Source organism: Mesoplodon bidens (assembly GCF_964165515.1).
Source record: "Mesoplodon bidens genome assembly, chromosome: X".
Lineage (NCBI taxonomy): Eukaryota > Metazoa > Chordata > Mammalia > Artiodactyla > Ziphiidae > Mesoplodon > Mesoplodon bidens.
This window is the reverse complement of record NC_138163.1, coordinates 102,883,215-102,902,844: the sequence shown is the minus strand read 5'-3', so window position 1 is coordinate 102,902,844 and position 19,630 is coordinate 102,883,215. Positions and strand designations below refer to the sequence as shown.

Here is a 19,630-nt window from a genome sequence, read left to right as displayed (position 1 = left end):
GTGGCGCAGTGGTTGAGAGTCCACCTGCCGATGCAGGGGACACAGGTTCGTGCCCCGGTCCGGGAAGATCCCACATGCCGCGGAGCGGCTGGGCCCGTGAGCCATGGCCGCTGAGCCTGCGCGTCCGGAGCCTGTGCTCTGCAGCAGGAGAGGCCACAACAGTGAGAGGCCCGCGTAACGCAAAAAAAAAAAAAAAGTATATCAAAAGAAATAAAAAAGAAAATGTGTAACAGAATACAAGAAGTTGAAATGAAATAATATGCACTTAGATACAAAGAAACTGGCTTAAGTGCGACAAAATAATTGTTTCTTATTGTGAGTGGATGTGGACAACTAAAAAAAGCCAATGAACAAATTTAGCTGTCGGGGGCGGGGATGGAGGGAAGAGGGATGTAAAAGGGGAGGAGAGTACTACAATTATCCAACTGGGATCAGAAACCTTGAGGCAAGGAAGAATTCAGTTCCCTATAGGTGAAGGATTTAATAAAAGAACAATGGTTTGACAAATATCAAGAACTTAAAAGTATCTAAAATTTACTGTATTTCATTAAAGGTATCCATTTAATTGAAAGTTATGCACCAAGCTTGGGAATCAAAAAGACCTAATTTTAGGAAAACCAAATGGTTTTACCTAAAAGCCAGCCATCAGAATCTGCAAAACACAATTCTAGTGAAAAAAAATGTACTTTTTTTTAACCCTAAATATGTTGGTGTTGAGATAGATTCACAGAGAGACAGTATAATATTACCAACATCCACAGAAATGAAGCCAGAATCTCGCTTTTTAGTCACACCACGATGGAATATTAAACATTATATTCATTTTGATAGATGCTTTAAATTGCCTCTGTTATAGATAAGCCTTTTCTTGGTCCTCAATCAGTGTGCTGGCATTTTACATTATTGATCTGCCCAACCTCGAGACTTCTGTGATGTCCAGCTATCCCGATTCTTCTAACTCTGTGAGTTATACTCCAAACCACAACACCTCCCCCCCGAGCTCCATCAACCCCCAAGAACTCATTCATTCATAGTTTAACTTCCACACAGTTGATTCCCAAATATTCACTATCATTCCAGACCTCTCCCCCAAACTCCACCCGTATATTTCCAGCAATGATCACTTAGAAATGGTCTGCACTCAATTCAAAGACAAAGTACCAATCCATATCATGGAATACTAGGCAGCAGGCTAAGGGGAGACAGAGTTAGACAGATATATAGATGGATATGGAAAGGCCATCAGATACACCACTCTCAATGTAAAATGAGTATTTCAGGTTTTTTTTAACAAAAAACTTCCAGAAAGGTTGTACAAAAACTGGACAATGGTTACCTCTGGAGAACAGAGCTATGGATGGTGGGAGAAAGGAGAGAGATTCACTATTTACCTTTGCATCATCTATATTTTAAAATTCATTTTATAGGGGCTTCCCTGGTGGCGCAGTGGTTGAGAGTCCGCCTGCCAATGTAGGGGGCGCGGGTTCGTGCCCCGGTCCGGAAGGATCCCACGTGCCGTGGAGCGGCTGGGCCTGTGAGCCATGGCCGCTGAGCCTGCGCGTCCGGAGCCTGTGCTCCGCAGCGGGAGAGGCCACAGCATTGGGAGGCCCATGTGACACCAAAAAAAAAAAAAAAATTCATTTTATAATTTTATAAAAACTAGTTAATTAATTTGTTAAAGTAATGGAATATTATTAAATCTCAAAATTGGAAACATATATGAACTTTAAGTCAAAACTAGCTTCAGAAGCGAAATCTTCCCAGTATAGAAAGTCAAAGAGAGACTCTCTTATGCTGATTTGGGCTCTATAACCAATCATAGCATAACACAGTCGGCCCTCCACCGGGTTCTGTATTCGCATATTCAACCAACTGTGGATTGAAAATATTCGAAAAAAAATTCCAGAAAGTTCCAAAAAGCAAAACTTGAATTTGCCTCTCGGCATCTACTTACATAGAATTTACACTGTATTAGGTATTATAAGTAATCCAGAGATGACTTAAAAGTATAAGAGAGGATGTGCATTAGTTACATGCAAATACTATGCCATTATATATAAGGGACTTGAGCATCCACGGATTTTGGTATTACTGTGTGCGGGGGAGAGGGATCCTAAAACCAATCCCCTCACAGATACCAAGGGACTGGCCATCAGGGTAATTACATTTTACTCAGTTGAAAGATGGGATACCCAGATAAATGGGTGACTCTGGGAGAGAAAGGAAAGCAGGTCCTTTACCACCTTGAACCCTGTAGTATAAATCCAATGTCATATTTGATGGTTTAGAATATGCACTCTCAGATGCAACTAAAAAATAAAACCAAAAATGTGAGAGCTGTACACCCCATCAGCTTGTGGCTATGGTTAGGTACCTGCTCTGCAGCAGTAACTCAGTCACTTGATTACTTAGGTGTGCAGTGTTGGCAGACAGCTGAGACGCTCACCACTCAGCAGCTGTGGTTCAGTATACAGTTTTCAGAGTCAGAGAAAACAATTTCAGTATTTTTATCACAGGATATAGGAATAACTGCCCTGTGGAAACAACCCCACCCCACTCCCAACAAACACCTATCTCTGAAACCTCATTACTTTTAGTTTGGCAAGTTAGGAGTAATAAATCAACTATTCTGTCTGTTGGGGTAGGGGAATCGGAAGGGAAAAGCTGGAGAGTAAAAGGGGTGGAGAAAGTTCCAAAATAAATTATAGTTCGGATGGATGGTCAAGATTCTACATTTCCATGCATAAACTTATCAGTTTGGTGGCAAACACTGGTATTTCATTAGAGAGAAAGACAAAAAGAACACAATAGATGAGAAAATGAACCGTAGTATGGAACCTCTACTGAAGAGGTAAGAAATTTAACCAGAAAGTCGAACAATTAAAATTTGCAGTAAATAGGGAATTCCCCGGCAGTCCAGTGGTTAGGACTCCACGCTTCCACTGCAGGGTGCCCGAGTTCAATTGCTGGTCAGGGAACTAAGATCCCGCAAGCCGTGTGGCACGGCCAAGAAAAAAATTTTTGCAGTAAATAAACTCTGAAAATGAAGACATACGCCTTATTTTAAGGAAACTCACTGCAGCATTTTCACAACTGGAATCAACAGCAGAATGCAGCATGAAATGAACGAACTTTAGAACTGGTAGGATTCCCATGTGATCTTGGGCAAGTTACTCACCTCCCTCTGAATCTCAGTGTTTTCTGTAAAATGGGAACAATGAAAGGAGATAACATATGTAAAATGCCTAATATTAGAAGGCATAAATGGCAACTTCCCTTACGAAGTAGGCATGTTAAGTTATAAAAGATTTTTTTTTTACTTGTGGACAATCTATGTCAAAGTTCCTTTAAACTGCTTCTGCCACATTTAAAATGTGAAAACATTTACAAAAATGCAATAATTCAAGGACAATCTCAAAAAGTGAGGTACACTTGCTTCTTTAATTTATTGAGTAGAGCTGTAACTGAAGATGGTTGAAAGAATTTTCAATTTAAAGGAAATACCCAAAAACACAAGGGACATTAGAGAGATGCAGTATGGCAGGTGAAACTATTGCAGATACAAGGGGAAAATGGAAAGGGGTGAACTGCATGTGTCAAGGCTATAGAACATGTCAGTCATGGAAGGTAAGGGAATCACAGGAAGCATTATGAAGACAACGTGCAAACCACACTTTAGGAACTCCAAGTCCTAACGCAGTCTGTAAAAAGCGGACGTGAAGATACTCTGAGAAGGTTGTGCACAGGCAGAAAAGCAACTGAGTGGCTCAGTTCCCTCCAAAGTGGTCCCAGAATCAAACTCCATCAACAGGAATCAACACTGCTTACCTCCTCCCAGTAAGGCCTGCCCCACAGCTTGGATCTTCCTGGGGCACCAGCACTTTAGCTGGTGATTGTGTTTCTTTTCCCTTGTTACATGACTGTCACTCTGATCAAGCACTTCTTTCGTGGAACATATACTCATTTCTGGAAAAATCTTGGTTACTTCAGGCTCACACTTGACCTTTTCCTAACATTAAAAACTCGTTTACCTGGGGCTTCCCTGGTGGCGCAGGGACCCTGGGACATGGGTTCGTGCCCCGGTCCGGGAAGATCCCACATGCCGCGGAGCGGCTGGGCCCGTGAGCCATGGCCGCTGAGCCTGCGCGTCCAGAGCCTGTGCTCCGCAACGGGAGAGACCACAGCAGTGAGAGGCCCGCGTACCGCAAAAAAAAAAAAAAAAAAACTCGTTTACCTACCACGTCTACCTAAAATTCCCAGGGAAGGTGTTCCAACATGACGTAACACTCCCCACTGTGGTACTAGAAACCCAAATCACTGGGCAAATCAATATATGTGAAAGCCACAGTAATTAGGACAAATTAGCAAAGCTGAATTTTTCCCTATGCTAAATTATATATTTTACATATTATTAATCTGGTATTTACATAAAGGCTGCATTTAACTCAATTCTCTGGCAAACAGCATTATTGGAATTGCAAGTATGAGATTTAAAGTATATAAGCAACTTAACTATACCCTTTTAATAGAGTGTATGTCCAAACACAATCCATACTAAACTGATAGATTTCTTAATATTAAATTAAGTCATTATAGTAGATAGCCATCATCAACTGTTATTGAAGCAATCCTTGTTCTCATTGTCATCAGACAATCACCATATTAGCATTAGGTGAGTGTCATAAATTAATGTGAATCTTAAAAGACCCAAAAAAATCAAAGCCAAACATAGGCTGAAACAAAATTCTCATACAATAAGGCTCAGGAACACAATGTAGAGAAAAAAAAATCCACGTCTTGGTCTTTTGGCTTCAATACTTCCCCCAAAACATTTATTCTAGTTTTTAAAAACCGTAAGCGTCTGAAAAGCCAGTCCCAAAATATTACATACACAACCTAAGTTTTAAACCAATGACTCTCAATCATAGCTGCACATGAGAATCACTTAGAGAGCGTTAAAAAAAAAAATACCAATGACCAGGACCCACTTCCAGAGACTCTGATTTCATTGCTCTGACACAAGCCCCTTGAATTGATCTTTTTAAAAGCTCCCCTGGTGATTCTAATATGCAGCCAGGTGGAGAACCACTACTTTAATACAGCCTTTTGGGACAATAATTGCTCTGAGGTTGATAAACATGCTTTTTGCCTTTTAATGAGATTTTATTAAAACTACTCAATTCACTCCATAGCTAATGAGCAACTGTTACATTGCAGGCACTGTGTTAAGAGAAAGATGTGTAAGATATATTCCCTGCCCTCAAGAAGCTCCCTGTTAGCTAGGTAGAGAGACCCATAAATAAGTAACTGTAATTAAATATGATAAGTGCTCTTGAGGTGTAAGCAAATACAGCATGCCTCACAAACTTGCATGTCATCCTTGAGCAGGGGTCATGCTGCATCATTCCAATTTTAGTTTATGTCCTACCAAAGCAGGAAAGTCAGAAGTTACAGGTTACTAAATACTGAGGCAAATATTCAGCCTACACAAGGCGTAAAGTGTACATTTTGCTATTCTCTTTCACAGAAACCACTGTACCATGAAGGTAGGCATTTTTATGTTTTAATTTGGATGAATCATTTTAAAATTTCCTTCATGTAATATTACTGATTATGCACTTGCCTATAAAACCATCAATTTGCAAAAGATACAGTAAATGCTTACGACCATAAAAATTAGCTGATTGCCTGTATTTGCATAATACCTTTCCTTTCCAGTAATTGCTACATTTGCTAAGGCAAGAAGTTTTGGGACAATGACAGCATTGCAGGTTTGTTTCAGTCTCTTGAAAGATGCTACATGGGAAAATGTCATGGAAACAATAGGCATTCAAGGACCCTTTGTAAGACTTTCAAAAATAAAAAGCACAGGGGAAAAGAGTTTAAATTTTTAAAAAAAGATATGGCATTCTCCCAATATTCATAATGGATCAGGCACCCGATTCCCTGTAAGTTAATGGATGAGTGAGTGAGTAGATAAGTAGTGAGGCAGGAGAGTGAGTGCGTGGTCAACTGATGGTAAAAAGGTGAAATCCATTTTAAAGCACTTCAGTGAAAATTTAAACCTGTTAAGCCCTAGGGGTCAAAAACAACTTGTGATACTAATTTGTTATAAAAGAAAAATCACAATTCCAGAGAACTTGGATAGAAATCAACAAGGTTTTCGGTACAAGTGAGGGCTTTCTGTTTAAATCCAGAGTTGAACAAATTCTGAGTTAAAATGCATGCTGTCAGAGATGCTGCAAGAAAATCTCAAGTGAATTTCAATTTCCAGATCAATATATGCTGAGACAATTTACCGGAGAAAACCTTCAACCTTTACACAGGGTGAGGAACACTATCATTACATTCTCTGCCACAAAGGCTACCTTGAATTCATTATTTCACGGAATGACATATTATAAGCGGCACTGGCCAAGTCAGATTTTGTAGGATATGAATGAGAGTTCATGTTCACAGTAGTTAAGGTAGCCATAGAGGAACTATCACCTCAAAATTAGCTTGCTCCCCATCCTTATGCAGCTGTGAAGCAACAGAGGAGATGAATCTAGTTCTACCAGAGGCGTTTCCTGAAAATATTCTATCAATTATAAGTCAGCAGAATACTGACTGTGCTAATGTGATGCTGACCACTTCTTTTCGATATCCAGAGAGTCACATCATCATTCTTTCAGACCTCAAGGAATCAGAACTAGTTACTAACATTGATTCAATGATGCCTATTTTCCGTTATCACAACAGAATTAACATTTTAATCTCACATTTTCCGATTATGACTTTGCTGGCTCATTTAAATCAAATATAACTAAGACACAACAAACATCATTCCCCCCATGCGCACACACACACATAATTATTTGGGGGCTTTGGGGAAACACCTAATTTACCTTCACTGGGTGCCAAGAATGAAGAAACCAAGGAGACTTTTTTTGACATATTTGTCTCTAGAACTGTGCTATTCACATGTGGCTACTGAGCACTTGAAATGTGGCTAATTCAAATGAGGAACTGAATTTTTAATTTTATTTAATTTTAATTTAGAAAGAGATACTTGATTCAGTTACTAGAAAACTTTTAGGTATGTTTGGAACAACTTGGGTATGTGAATCTACTTTTGCAAATGCAAATTTTATGAAACTTAAATACAGAACAAGTATTTACGATGAAAGTTTAGCTTAGTGTCAGAATTGAGATGTGTGGTTAGTGTAAAATACACATTGGATTTTGAAGAGTATGAAAGAAACGATGTAAAATAGCTCACTAATGATTTCTACACTGACCACATGTTGAAGTGATAATAGTCTGGATCTACTGGGTAAAAGAAAATATTTTATTAAAATTAATTGCACCCACTTGCTTTTAATCTTTTTAATGTGGCTATTAGGAAATTTTACATATATAAAATTACATATGGGGCTCACATTATATATTTTTTGGACCACTCTGCTTTAGAGCACTTCCACAACCACTTTACCAGGGCGCATTTGGATATCCTTCTTCCAGTAGACAGGCTGGTCATGTAACAATAGGGGCAAGGAGTAACACGTCCTTGTATCAACTGGGTCTGAGGAAAGTGTGTAGCAAGCTCTACCCACAATTTCACCATGTGAGGAGACACTGTAATACCTCAGCATGAAAGGAAAATAATAAGTTATCAGCACTTAAACAAATTGAAATCCAGTACTGCAGACAACTTAAAAGAGATAGAGCCAACTGCTCTAAGGTCTTGCTATCATTTCCCAACTGCGGACCTTAAAATAGACGATAAAGCACCGCTTCCAAAAAGAGGCAAAATATTTCAATGGTAGCTATCTAGTAATCCTTAATAACTAAGCAAAAATTTCTCTTAAATCTTATCTCCTCAACTTCTAAAGCCACAGAATACACGCTGAACTAGGAAATCAACTTCAGATCGCCAGCATTTCCCTCACAAGCAAATTAGCAGGATTGTGCACTTGGAATACTGTTTGACAAGAATGAAAAGGAAACTATTCAAAACAGATTTAAGAAATGGACAATTAGATGAGGAACTGCAGATTTAATTCTCAATCAGCACTGTGATTAATCTGATTCCCTGCTTTTCCCTGGTGTAATTATACAACACAGATGAAAGGATGAGCATTTGGACTGTCAGTTCTATATTCTGGACCAGCCCGGTGACTCAAAGCAGACGGCGCTACCACGCTAAGCACCATCCCAACAACAGTCGAGGGAAGCCTCGAACACTGATTTAACAGTCATTGCATAACGAGGCATTAAAAATTCGGAAACCCCCAACTCTTTCCACGTTGGTCTACACCAGGTGAAAAATTTGCTGAAACTGAACGCACCCCGTCTTAAATGACCCCCTCCAATCCGGGCATGGGGTGAACACAAAGGCATCTATCTAATACCCTGCACAATAGACACACACCCCACAATTTAAAACCCTGGACGTTCTTTCTCTCTCTCTCCACGGAAGCAAAGGAAATGCAAGCTGCTCTTTTCGTTAATGGCCTGTGGTACACGCAAGGTAACAATAAGCCCAACTGTTCCCAGGAAGCAACTATAAAATTGGCTCTGCCACGTCCCTGTGCAACCGTCAGATAAAATGCCGACAGCAGATTTCAGCCGGCCCCACGCCTCATGGGGTGGCCAACCTCGGCTCGTCGGCCTCCACGGATCGCCGAGAAGCCCCCAGACACCCACCCCGCGGGGGGTTCAGGTACACGTCTATAAATACTCCCGGGTGAAGAGGACGAGGGAGAAGGGGGGCAGGGCAGGGCAGGGGGCAGGCCCCGGGCGGGGGCGGGGGCGGGAGGACCCAGGCATCACTGAAATGCATTTTCCCACACTCCCGCTCCCTCGCGTAGAGACTCACTTGCCGATCACCTCGCACAGCTCGTACACATCCTCGAACAGCACGTCGTCGTCGGCCATGGTCCGGAGGGGACAGTGGCCGCAGCGTGGAGGGCTCCGAAAACGGGGGGTGGGGGCGCCAAAGAGCTCAGTGCCCGGCCCCTGGCTCGCCTCCTCCCCTCAGGACCCGCGAGCCCTCGGTGCCGAGGACACTCGAGCGGGGCGGCGAGGCCCGGAGACTGCGGCGCCTTCCTCTGCGGGCGACCGCCCCGGCGCGGGCGGCAGGGCCGGGGCGCTGGAGCGAGGGCGGCCCGGGCCCGGCGCCGCCCGCCCGCCCGCTGCTCCTCGCGCTGCTCGGGCCGCGCTGCCCGGCGTGCGGATCCTCGGGGACCGCGCGGCGCCTCGCTCTCCTCTCGTCAGCCCGCGCGGGCCGCGAGGCCGCGACCGCTCCCTCGGTCGAGGCAGGCTCCGGCGCGGCGCGGGGCAGCTCGGGCTACAGGGGGGGCCGCGGCAGGACCATGGAGGGAAGACCGCCGCGGAGGGAGGTGGCGGCGGCAGAGACGCTCCCTCCTCCTTCTCCTCCTTCTGCCGCCGCCGCCCGCCCGCCTGGGAGTGGGAGGGGGCTTCGAGGGACTGGCTCTCCGTGCGGGCGGGAGCCGCGGCCGCCGCCTTCAGCTCCTCCTCCGCCGCCTCGGCCGCCGACCAGCTCACGAGCCCCGAGCACCGTCCTCTCGCACACGAGCCCTCCTCCCACTCCGGCCGCACGACTTCCAGAACCACAGGCCCCGCCCACTCCAGCCCGTCGGGAGGCGGCGGCCCAGGGAAAGAGCCCGGGCAGAGCGGCGCATGCGCGCGCCGCGGGCCACGTCACGGCAAACCGGCGGGCGCCGGGAATCTAGAAGGGGTGGGGGGCTGAGGCACGCGGGCGGCATCTGCTTAGGCGGGGGCGGGGCGGGGTCGTCACCCCCGCGACCAAGCCGCGGAAGGGGTCGGGGACAAAAGGCTTGCGACCGAACGCGCTTCCTTGGTTCTCTGAGGCGAGAGGCTCGGAAGCCCGGCCGCTCCCTCCTTTTGTAACCACGAGAAGCCTTTCCCAGTTTCTGCTGGGGGAGGAGGCTGGAAAAGGGTCCTAATGAATGGGAAAGCAAGAACAGAGGCGGCGAGGTTGTCACTCCAGATCTTGCTAGGCGGCTGATGCTTTTAGTGCCACTGTCACTCTTTAATGAAAACGAGGATTGTGGATGAAGTGTTGTCCACCTACAAGAAAACGACCAAACAAAAACTGCCCAGGAAGATGTGCAACAACAATTGGCAATTTACAGAGACAGCTTCTCCCGCATTCTGCCCCAAATTCAAATATCTATCCAGCGCCTACACCCCATAGAGACAGCCTAGAGAGAGGTCAGGAAAGCAGGGTCATAGAGACTTTAAACCCCTTTGTATATTGCCCCCTCCCAAATTCCCACTACCCACTCTGCTCCTTTTACTCCCTACGAATGTTAGGCATGTGAGGATAAAAATGCAACTACAGGGAGTGGATGGTACAGGGTCAGCCAGGGAGTGAGGTTATGGGTGTTGCCGCTGTTAGGTTGTATTCAATATGAAGATTTCTGTTCAACTGAGCATGTGCGGAATGAGCCAACGCCATCAGACAGGTATATGCCTCAGTTGAGGACCAATAAAAAGAAAAAAAAAAGTCTTTGTTCCTCTGCACAGCTGAAGTGCCCGATTAGTTCATAAATCAGCTTCTAGAAATCATCTGGTAAAATTCTCAGTACGGTAATTAAAACAGAAGAAGAAGAGAAAGAAAGAAAAAAGATAGTATTTACCAAAGAGTGTGAGGGGGTGGAGACAGCCTATTTTCTCTTCAGAAACGTTTTCTGCAAACCCTTGACCACTCCGTTAAGAGGCTGAAAGATTTGCCAGTGTTAAAGATTTGAGTACTAGACCTTTTTTAAACAATGCAAATCAGAGGAAAAATGTAATTGTATGAGAAGGTTTTCCTCCTTTTCCAAAGAGCTTGTGCATTCTCGAGAGAAGGGAGCTTTAGAGCCCGGGAAACATTGCCTCCATTGAGGGGTCCCACAGCTCCAAGTCACTCATTCCAAATTGGCATATCCACCTGGTACCTAGTGAATAAGGTGTTACTCCATTCTGCCTTGAAGTGTACAGCGACCCTCACCTTGTCAGCTTCATTTCCTTTCCCCAGTCTAAGTCGGAGCTATGCGAAGTCTTGTCGACTTCATTTTAGGGTTTGTTATCTTCCACAGGGACCTATGCTCAGAGGTAGAAAAGGACAATGACAAGATAAAACAAAAGAAATGAAGTTGAATAAAAAAGACGACTACAGAGATAGGTTTGCATTCTGCTCATGGAATCACAGCGGGTTTCGATTTGGAAAGAGCCTTAGAGGTCGGCCAGTCCCACTCTGTCATTTACAGCTGTGGGGTATGCCACCATGATTGGCCTAATTTGGCATTCCCTGATCTCTGGCCTTGAATGGTGCAAGGTCTTCCAGTCAGCTCAAAGCTCAGGACTTTCCCCTCACTATGGATGTGAAACACTGTTTCTCCCCACCCCATCCCCCAACCATCACACTGGCCTTGAATAAAGAGTATGCACCCTCATTTGCTGCCAGCAGACGTCTTGTGCCCATGAGGGTAGTCAGACCTAAGATGAAGGTGGAACTGAGGGGCAGCAGGGTGGAGATGTCCTCAATGACGTTATCAATCTCTTGTTTAGCCAACTCTCTACACTTTCCCATCATATAAGGCAATGTATTTCCTTACTGTTTAAGCCATTTTGAGTTGAGTTTTCTGTTACTTTCAAAGGAAGCATCCGACTAATGGTACATCAGATACAAAAAAAAAGTTCAGAGACAAATATATGTCCATGGTCACGTATTTAGCTCAGCATCTAATCTGAACCTAGATCTCCCAGCTTCCAGTGTGGTATTTAGTGATACTGAAGTCCTCTGTAATACAAATCCCTCAGAACTTGTACCATGCTTTGTGGCTAGAAGTAGCCCCTCTGTTTTCTACAATTAAAATGACCAAGCCTTTTAAATGAAGTTAATTCTTCTCTGGGTTTCTTCCAAAAACCCAATACTCTTCAAATAGGCACACATATAAATGATCAGGTGTCTATAATTTAGTTCCATTTTAGTTTCCATGAAGAAAATGTTAAAGTAACTAGATGCATCAGTTAGATTGTGTTCAGATGTTAATAATTGAATACTCAATAACAGTGGTATAAACAAATGGGGGGACTTACCTTTCTCCTATAGCAAGGAGTCTGGAGGTGGGTGGTTACTAACATTGTATCAGCTACTCAACGGTGTCATCAGTGACCTAGGTTCTTTCTTTCCACTCTGCCATCCTTGACATGTTAGCTTCTCATTCTCAGGCATGTTGCTTCATCATTACAAGATGACTGCCACAATTTCCAACATCAAAGTGCATTCAAAGGCAGGAATCAGGAAGGTGGCAAGGGTAGGCAAGGCCGTTTTGCTCCCTCTCCCATCTCTTGTTAGGGAAAGAAAATATCCTTTCCCCATCTCACTGGCCAGAACAGTCACATGGCAACTTTCACCTGCAAGAGAAGCTGGGGATGCGGGGGTCTGACTTTTCCTGCCTATTCTTTGAAGATGGGCAAGGGAGAAGTAGGTGGGGAATTGGCTCTGGCAGCCAATCAGCAGTATTTCCCATACTATGAAAATCATCAATGAATTAATTCTCTATCTTCATTATAATGTAGATATACGCTGAGTATATAACTGGTAAGTCTTTTTTAAAATTCAGAAACATTAAATGACCCACAAGGATGGGGTTGCTGTTAAACCAATTTGATTCTCAGATGTCAGTGAAAATCTTCAGTGACCTTGAGGTATTGGACTTCACAGTTGCATTAGACTCTCTCAGGTTGTTAGGCTCCCACATAATTTCAACATGACACCGATAGACAAGGGGAAAACACACTCTACAGAAATATTAGCATGAGTACAACACAGAGGTTGGCGTGGCACAGGGTTAATTTAGGCAATTCAGGGTGCAGCCTCATTCTGTAGCTATGATTGTTTAAGCATATAAATTATTACTGAATTAATGAATAAAATTAAGAATGGCATGATCTTAAACTGGAATAAAGTTATTTCCTGGTGGTGTAAGCATGATGCTCTAAGCTCAAATGAAAGCGACCATCAGTCTCTCCAGAAAAAGCTGCATACACTAAACTTATACTCCGATATCATGTGGCAAGTCATTTATTTTATATTCATTCAATGAATGTCTGGTAACCACTGAGGCTAGAGCTACAAATGAGGCAGACATGGTCTCTGCCCACTCCAAGTTTTGTTCTAGAAGAAAACAAGTAACAGACAGGTAATTACAATTAAGAGTGATGGTCGTTAGGGTGTGGGAAGTATGGGGAGCAACTAGCCAAGGGAGCTATGGGTCACTGAAGGCCCAACTGAAGAAATGTTTAAATGAAGACTGAAGAAAGAATAGAAATTCACCAGATGAAAGGAGTGGGGGCCAGTTGATTCTAGGTAGAGAGGACAGCATTTGTGAAGTCCTGGAGATGAGCAAGAATATGCTATTTTGGAAGAAGAACATGATCTTTTGGAGAAGTAGGTCGTGGCTGGATCACAGAGTGTAGAAAGAAAGCAGTCGGGGTGGGGGTGGGGGTTAGAGAAATAAGCAGCGGCCAGAGAGCAGAATGCATCAAATGCCATTTTTAAGAGTTGACCCATTAAAAGACTGCATATTTCAGTGGCACTAGAGTCTTATGTGTAAACGGAGACCCTCAAAGCCTCATGCACGAACAGAAAACTGTAGCACTTTTAAGTAACTCTTCCTTTCCCACTTGCTGTACCCTGTCCTCTTGCTTAGTTACTTTTAAAATGGAGATGCTCCCCGTATAAATATAAAATTCCTTAAATTGTTGGAGCCAACACTGTAGGTGCACCACTCAAATCCTCTCTGATGGCTTTAACCATTCCTGGGTGTCCCTCCCCCAGCATCAGCAGGTTTTTGCTTCCAAAGCCCACACCTGTGACTTCAGAGGACTTCCCCCATGGAAGTGCCTGGGAGTTTAGGTCTCCCCCATCTGGCTGTTAGTGCAGGAATGTAAAGTCCAGCTACCTTCACAGGGGTCGGGGGTGGGGGGACAACTCTGAGGGTTTACTTATAGCCTGAGCTCCCCTGTGGGGTTAAGCTGCAGCTACTGTCCACAAGCCTTTGCCTGCTTCCCACCCCTTCCCTTTCCTACTCCTCTCATTCCCTAACAGGTTTCTCCTGGGAGTACTTTCTTAATAAATCATTTGCTCATAAATGCCCTTATCAGGATCTGCTTTGAGGAAAACCCAACCTAAAGCAACAGTGTTTTTCCTAGTGACAACTGCATCTGAATCACGTGGGAGCTTATGAAAAATGTTAAAAATCTTGATTCCTGGGCCCTACCCAAGGCCTCCTGAATCTCAGTCTCCTGGAGCATGTCACAGGGATCGGTATTTTTATAAGTTCCCCAAATGAGTCTTGAATATCTAAAAATTAAGAACCATTGCCCTAATGCTGGCCGCTGAATATGCTCTCTGAAAAAACAAAAATGGAAACAAAAAAGGACCTAGGGCTGACTTCATCACTAGGGTGGAGAAACCATAAGAAATGAAAAACACTTCAGGGAGTAGAAGAGGATCTGAATACAAATGTGTTTCCTTCTGTAAACCACTGTCTAAAGATTCATTTTACCCTTCTTTAATATCAATGAACGAGACACTGGAACCTTTTGTTTTTCAGTGGAAACAAGATTGCCTTTGGATACAGCATAGTGTTGGTATACACTGAACATGTTGTAACTCAAAAGTTAACCAAAAGATATCGCTTCATTGAGCCACTTAAGATCACAAGTACTCGCTGGCCTCCTGGGGACCAACACTGTGCTACGTGCTAAAGGGGATTGCAATAGTCAGGATTCTTTTGGTTGCAAGTGACAGAACACTCAAACCAGCTTAAACAATACAGAGAATCTATTGGTTCACATAACTGAGAAGTCAAGATGTATGCTAGCTTCACGTGAGGTATGATCCAGGAGTCAAATGATGTCACTGAAGATCCACTTTCTCCCAGTCATATCATTTTGCATTCTGTGGTACTGGCTTCATCCTTAGGGTCCACAAGGTGGCCGCCAGAGCTCCAGGCTCTCCCCTTGAAGTGGCAAGACAGCTGCCACTGTTTCATACCTTACCTCCGTATATATCAGCATCCAGGACAAGAGAGGAGGAATCTTATCCAGTAGGTCCTGCCCCGTTCTTGGATTCACTCCCTCATTGGCCTGGTATAAGGCACATGACTATCCCTGAACCAGTCACTGTAGCCAGGGAATGAGAGTCACTGAATAATTTAACCAACCAGGGCTCACCCTTGAGCTGAGTGTAGAATCAATCTCCTGGCCGAGAGTGGAAGGACAAGAAAGGGCCCCAAAGGAGCATCAGGACACTTTTTGTAGGAGAAGGGCAGAATGAATGGTGGGAGGCTCCCTGTTCTAGTCACCCAAACACTGGCAACTGGCATTGTCTTAACACTCTACTTCTTTCTCCATGTTCAGCTAGTCACCGGATCCTGTCAATTTTTCTTTCAAAATTCCTTTTAGATTCTCCCTTTCTCTCCCATTTCTTCAGTCTTCACCACAATGCATTCCCCCATCAACACATACTTAATGTTTCTTCACTTTACTCACTGGGCTCCTGATTCCAACTGCTTGTCACATCCTGCTCACCACGGGGAGGCCCAATTCAGGTCCATGAAAGAGAATTCTCAGCATCTATAACAGTGCCTGGTGTGCAGTAAGCATTCAAAAAGTATTTGTTGAATGATGAATGAATGAATTAATGGCCTCATAGCCCTTATCACTTCCTGGAATTCTCTTTTGTTTGTTTTGTTTATAGCCTTTCTCCTTCAACCCTTGAACCTAGAAAGTGTCTGGAACATAGTAAATACTCTATATATGTTTATTAAATAAATGGCTATTTGTTTCTTGAATTGGGTTAGAGAATCTCTCATAATTAGGAAGAGATTGAGGAGCCAACAGAAACAAAGTGGTTGGATTCTTGGGAAGAAAATGTGTAACAGAAGATTTTCATAGAGGAGGGGACAGTCAACAGTATCAAAGCTGAAGAAGTATCAAAGAGAGCAGGGACAGAGAAAAGGTCATTGGATTTACTTCCACTAATTCTACTAGCTATCTTTTGTGTAGGAAAACAAATGAAAACTTCACACAGCATTTGGATTTTTCCTTCTGTCTTAGCTATGAGAGATTTCAATGATAAAGTGGGAAATTAAGCTGGTATCTCCTCCTTAATTTCCTTTTCTGTATTTCCTGGTACTGTCTTTCTGGCTGCCACTAAACTGCCACTGTACAAGGTAAAAATGCACAATCAGCTGCAATGTGTCTAATGGGTGACTTATATTGAGTCTAGCCCTGGCTAACTTGCAAAGAATCAAGTAAGTCACCCTCAACAGAAGGGAGTATGATTTACTATGTTAAGTGCACTGTGGAAAAGATCAAGTGATTAATAGGTCACCAATATGAAATACAAGCCTATAAACACTGGTAGGTTTAATCATTTACCCTCCCTGGGCACGGATGGAACAGATCCTCTCTGGGGGTCTTTTCTGGCAGTATGAGTCTGCAAAATTCTAAAGGAGATATTTCCTTCTTTCCATACCTTCTCATAAGTGATACTTCAAAAAAAATCTTTATTCTCATAGAGATAAACTATAATGTTAGGATCTGTACTAATAAGATGTTTTCCATTTTGGCCAAGAGAAAAAAATAACTATTGGGTTTTCCACAGGCTGTTTGTGGTAATTCCCAGGTCTGATAGGAACTCTTCAATGATATTTTGCCTTAAGTATTCTGATCAAATATTTCCCATTCAAGCTGATTTACCTTTGTTATCTATTTTAAATTGTCTTTTAAATGGAGACAATAGCTAAGGAGGTAGCCTTTTAAAAGACAATAGCAAGGTCAAACTAAGGGGAAAAGATAGAGACTCTAATGGTCTGTAAAGAAATAATGGAAGGACCATTCACTGAGGGCTTATGATAAATGCCAGATACTATGCAAAGATGTTACACATATTTCATTTAATACACATAACAACTTTATGAGGTAGATATTTTTGCCCTCATTTTACAGATGAGGAAACTGAGACTTGGAGAGACTTGGAGAGAGGTTGAGTAATGTGCCAAGGATTACACAGCTAGAAGCAAAAGGACCAATGTTTGAACCAAGTCTGCCAGATACCAAAACCTGAATCATTGTGCACCTGACATTGGCTTTCTTGTTTTTCTCTGAAGCAGTAAATTTTCTTTTCTTTTTTTTTTCAGATTAAGCAAAGTATGCCTCAGGCAAAGGGAACAATGGGTTGAATAAAAAACAACAATAGTATGAATAGTTCCTGCTTACTGAAATTTTATTTAGTGCCGGGCAATGTGTTAAATGTTTTTTAAGCATTTATTTCCTTATTTGATAAAACTTTACTGACCCTTTATTACATAGTAGGCACTGAGTGTATAATAGTGAGCAAATCAACATGATTCTTGTTCTCTTGGAGCTTATAAGTTAGTGAGAGAGGTAGGTATAAATCAAATAACCACAAAGACAAATGTATAATTATTTCCACAAGGGTGCCAAGACTATTCACTGGGGAAAGGACAGTCTTTTCAACATACGGTGCTGGGAAAACTGGATATCCACATGCAAAAGAATGAAGCTGGAACCTTACCATATACCATGTAAAAAATTAACTCAAAATGGATCAAAGACCTAAGAGTAAGACCTAAAACTATAAAACTCTAAAAAGAAAACATAGAGGAAAAGCTACATAACATTGGATTTGGCAATACTTTTTTTGGATATGACACCAAAAGCAGAGGCAATAAAAGTAAAAATAGATGAATTGAATAATATCAAAATTTTAAAATTTTGTGCATCAAAGGACACAATCAAAAGCACCCTATGGAATGGGAGAAAATATTTGCAAATTGTATATTTGGTAAGGGGTTAATATCCAGAATATATGAAGAACTCCTACAACTCAACAATAAAAAATCCAAATAACCCAATTTAAAAATGGGCAAAGGACTTGAATGGACTTATCTCCAGAGAAGATACACAAATGGCCAACAAGGATATGAAAAGGTGCACAATCTCATAATCACTAGGGAAACACAAATCAAAACCACAATGAGATGCATCTCACACTCACTGGGATAGCTGCTACAGTATAGGAAAAAAAAAACGACACAGAAAATAACAAGCGTTACTGAGGAAGTGGAGAAATTAGAACCCTTGTGCACTGTTTGTGCAAATTTAAAATTATGTAGCTGCTGTGGAAAACAGTATGGCTGTTCCTCAAAATATTAAAAATATCAATAGAACTACCATATGATTCAGCAATTCCACTTCTGGGTATATATCTAAAAAAATTGAAACCAGGGTCTCGGAGTGATTTATACACCCATGATTATAGCAGCAATACTCACAATAGCCGAAAGGTGGAAACAACCCAAATGTCCATCCATGAATGAACAGATAAACAAAATGTGGTCTATCCATTCAATGAAATGTTATTCAGCTTTAAAAAGGAAGGAGAGGGCTTCCCTGGTGGCACAGTGGTTGAGGGTCCACCTGCCGATGCAGGGGACACGGGTTCATGCCCCGGTCTGGGAAGATCCCACATGCTGTGGAGCGGCTGGGCCCATGAGCCATGGCCGCTGAGCCTGCGCATCTGGAGCCTGTGCTCCGCAACGGGAGAGGCCACAACAGTGAGAGGCCCACATACAGCAACAAAAAAAAAAAAAAAAGGAAGGAGATTGTGCTACATGCTACACCATGGGTGAACCCTGAGAACGTCATACTAAGTGAAATAAGCTAGTCAATAAAGACAAATAGGGACTTCCCTGGCAGTCCAGTGGTTGGGACTCTGAGCTTCCACTGCAGGGGGCACGGGTTGGATCCCTGGTCGGGGAACTAGGATCCTGCATGCCTCACAGTGCGGCCAGAAAAAAAAAAAAAAAGACAAATACTGTATGATTTCACAAATATGAGTTATAAAGTGTAAACTCATAGAAACAGAAAGTAAAATGGTGGTTGCCAGGAGCTGGGGGGAAGAGGGAATGGGAAGCTATTGTTTAATGGGTATAAAGTTCCAGTTATGCAAGATGAAAAAGTTCTGGAGGTGAATTGCACAACAATGTGAATATGCTTAACATTGTACACTTAAAAATGATTAAGATGATAAATTTCATGTTATATGTATTTTATCACAATTACAAATTTAAAAAGCATTCGAGTGTATAATTAAAATATTTATCTCAAATCTTTTTAACAACTCTATGAGAGAGCTTTCTGTGGTACTCATTTTATAGAACAAACCCAGTTTTAAGAGAGGCCAAGTCACTTGCCCAAGGTGACACAATTAGTCATAGGTAGAGACGGAATTTGAACCCATTTCCTGAGCCTAAAGTTCATGTTCTAAACTGTCACCCGACTAAGCTAGCCAGGTCTTCAAATCAATCAACCAAATACGTCTCACTGGGTTTGGTCACTGAGGTTGGAGAAATCCCAGAGCACCCAACAGAGAGTGGAGTGTGGGTAGCAGTGGGGGTCAAGGGTGCTGATGAAAGAAGGCTAGTCTCTCATAATTATGCCAGTCCCTCTCCCCTCCCAGCCAATGAGAACTGCATCTAGTGTGGAATCTTGATAGCAGTCTGGTTTCCTTTATTTCTAT

The 19,630-nt window shown here is 42.8% G+C and overlaps 1 protein-coding gene across 7 annotated transcripts in view; it reads right to left on the bottom strand.

Moving 5' to 3' along the window:
• Positions 1-9,013, bottom strand: part of CASK (calcium/calmodulin dependent serine protein kinase) — a 392,946-nt gene extending 383,933 nt beyond the window's left edge. For all 7 annotated transcript variants that reach the window (XM_081222810.1, XM_081222812.1, XM_081222813.1 and 4 more), the window contains exon 1: positions 8,861-9,013. In XM_081222810.1, coding sequence (XP_081078936.1) covers positions 8,861-8,919 — 59 coding nt within the window. In that variant the 5' untranslated portion in view covers positions 8,920-9,013. The remainder of the gene's footprint in view (positions 1-8,860) is intronic.
• Positions 9,014-19,630: the final 10,617 nt, after the last annotated feature.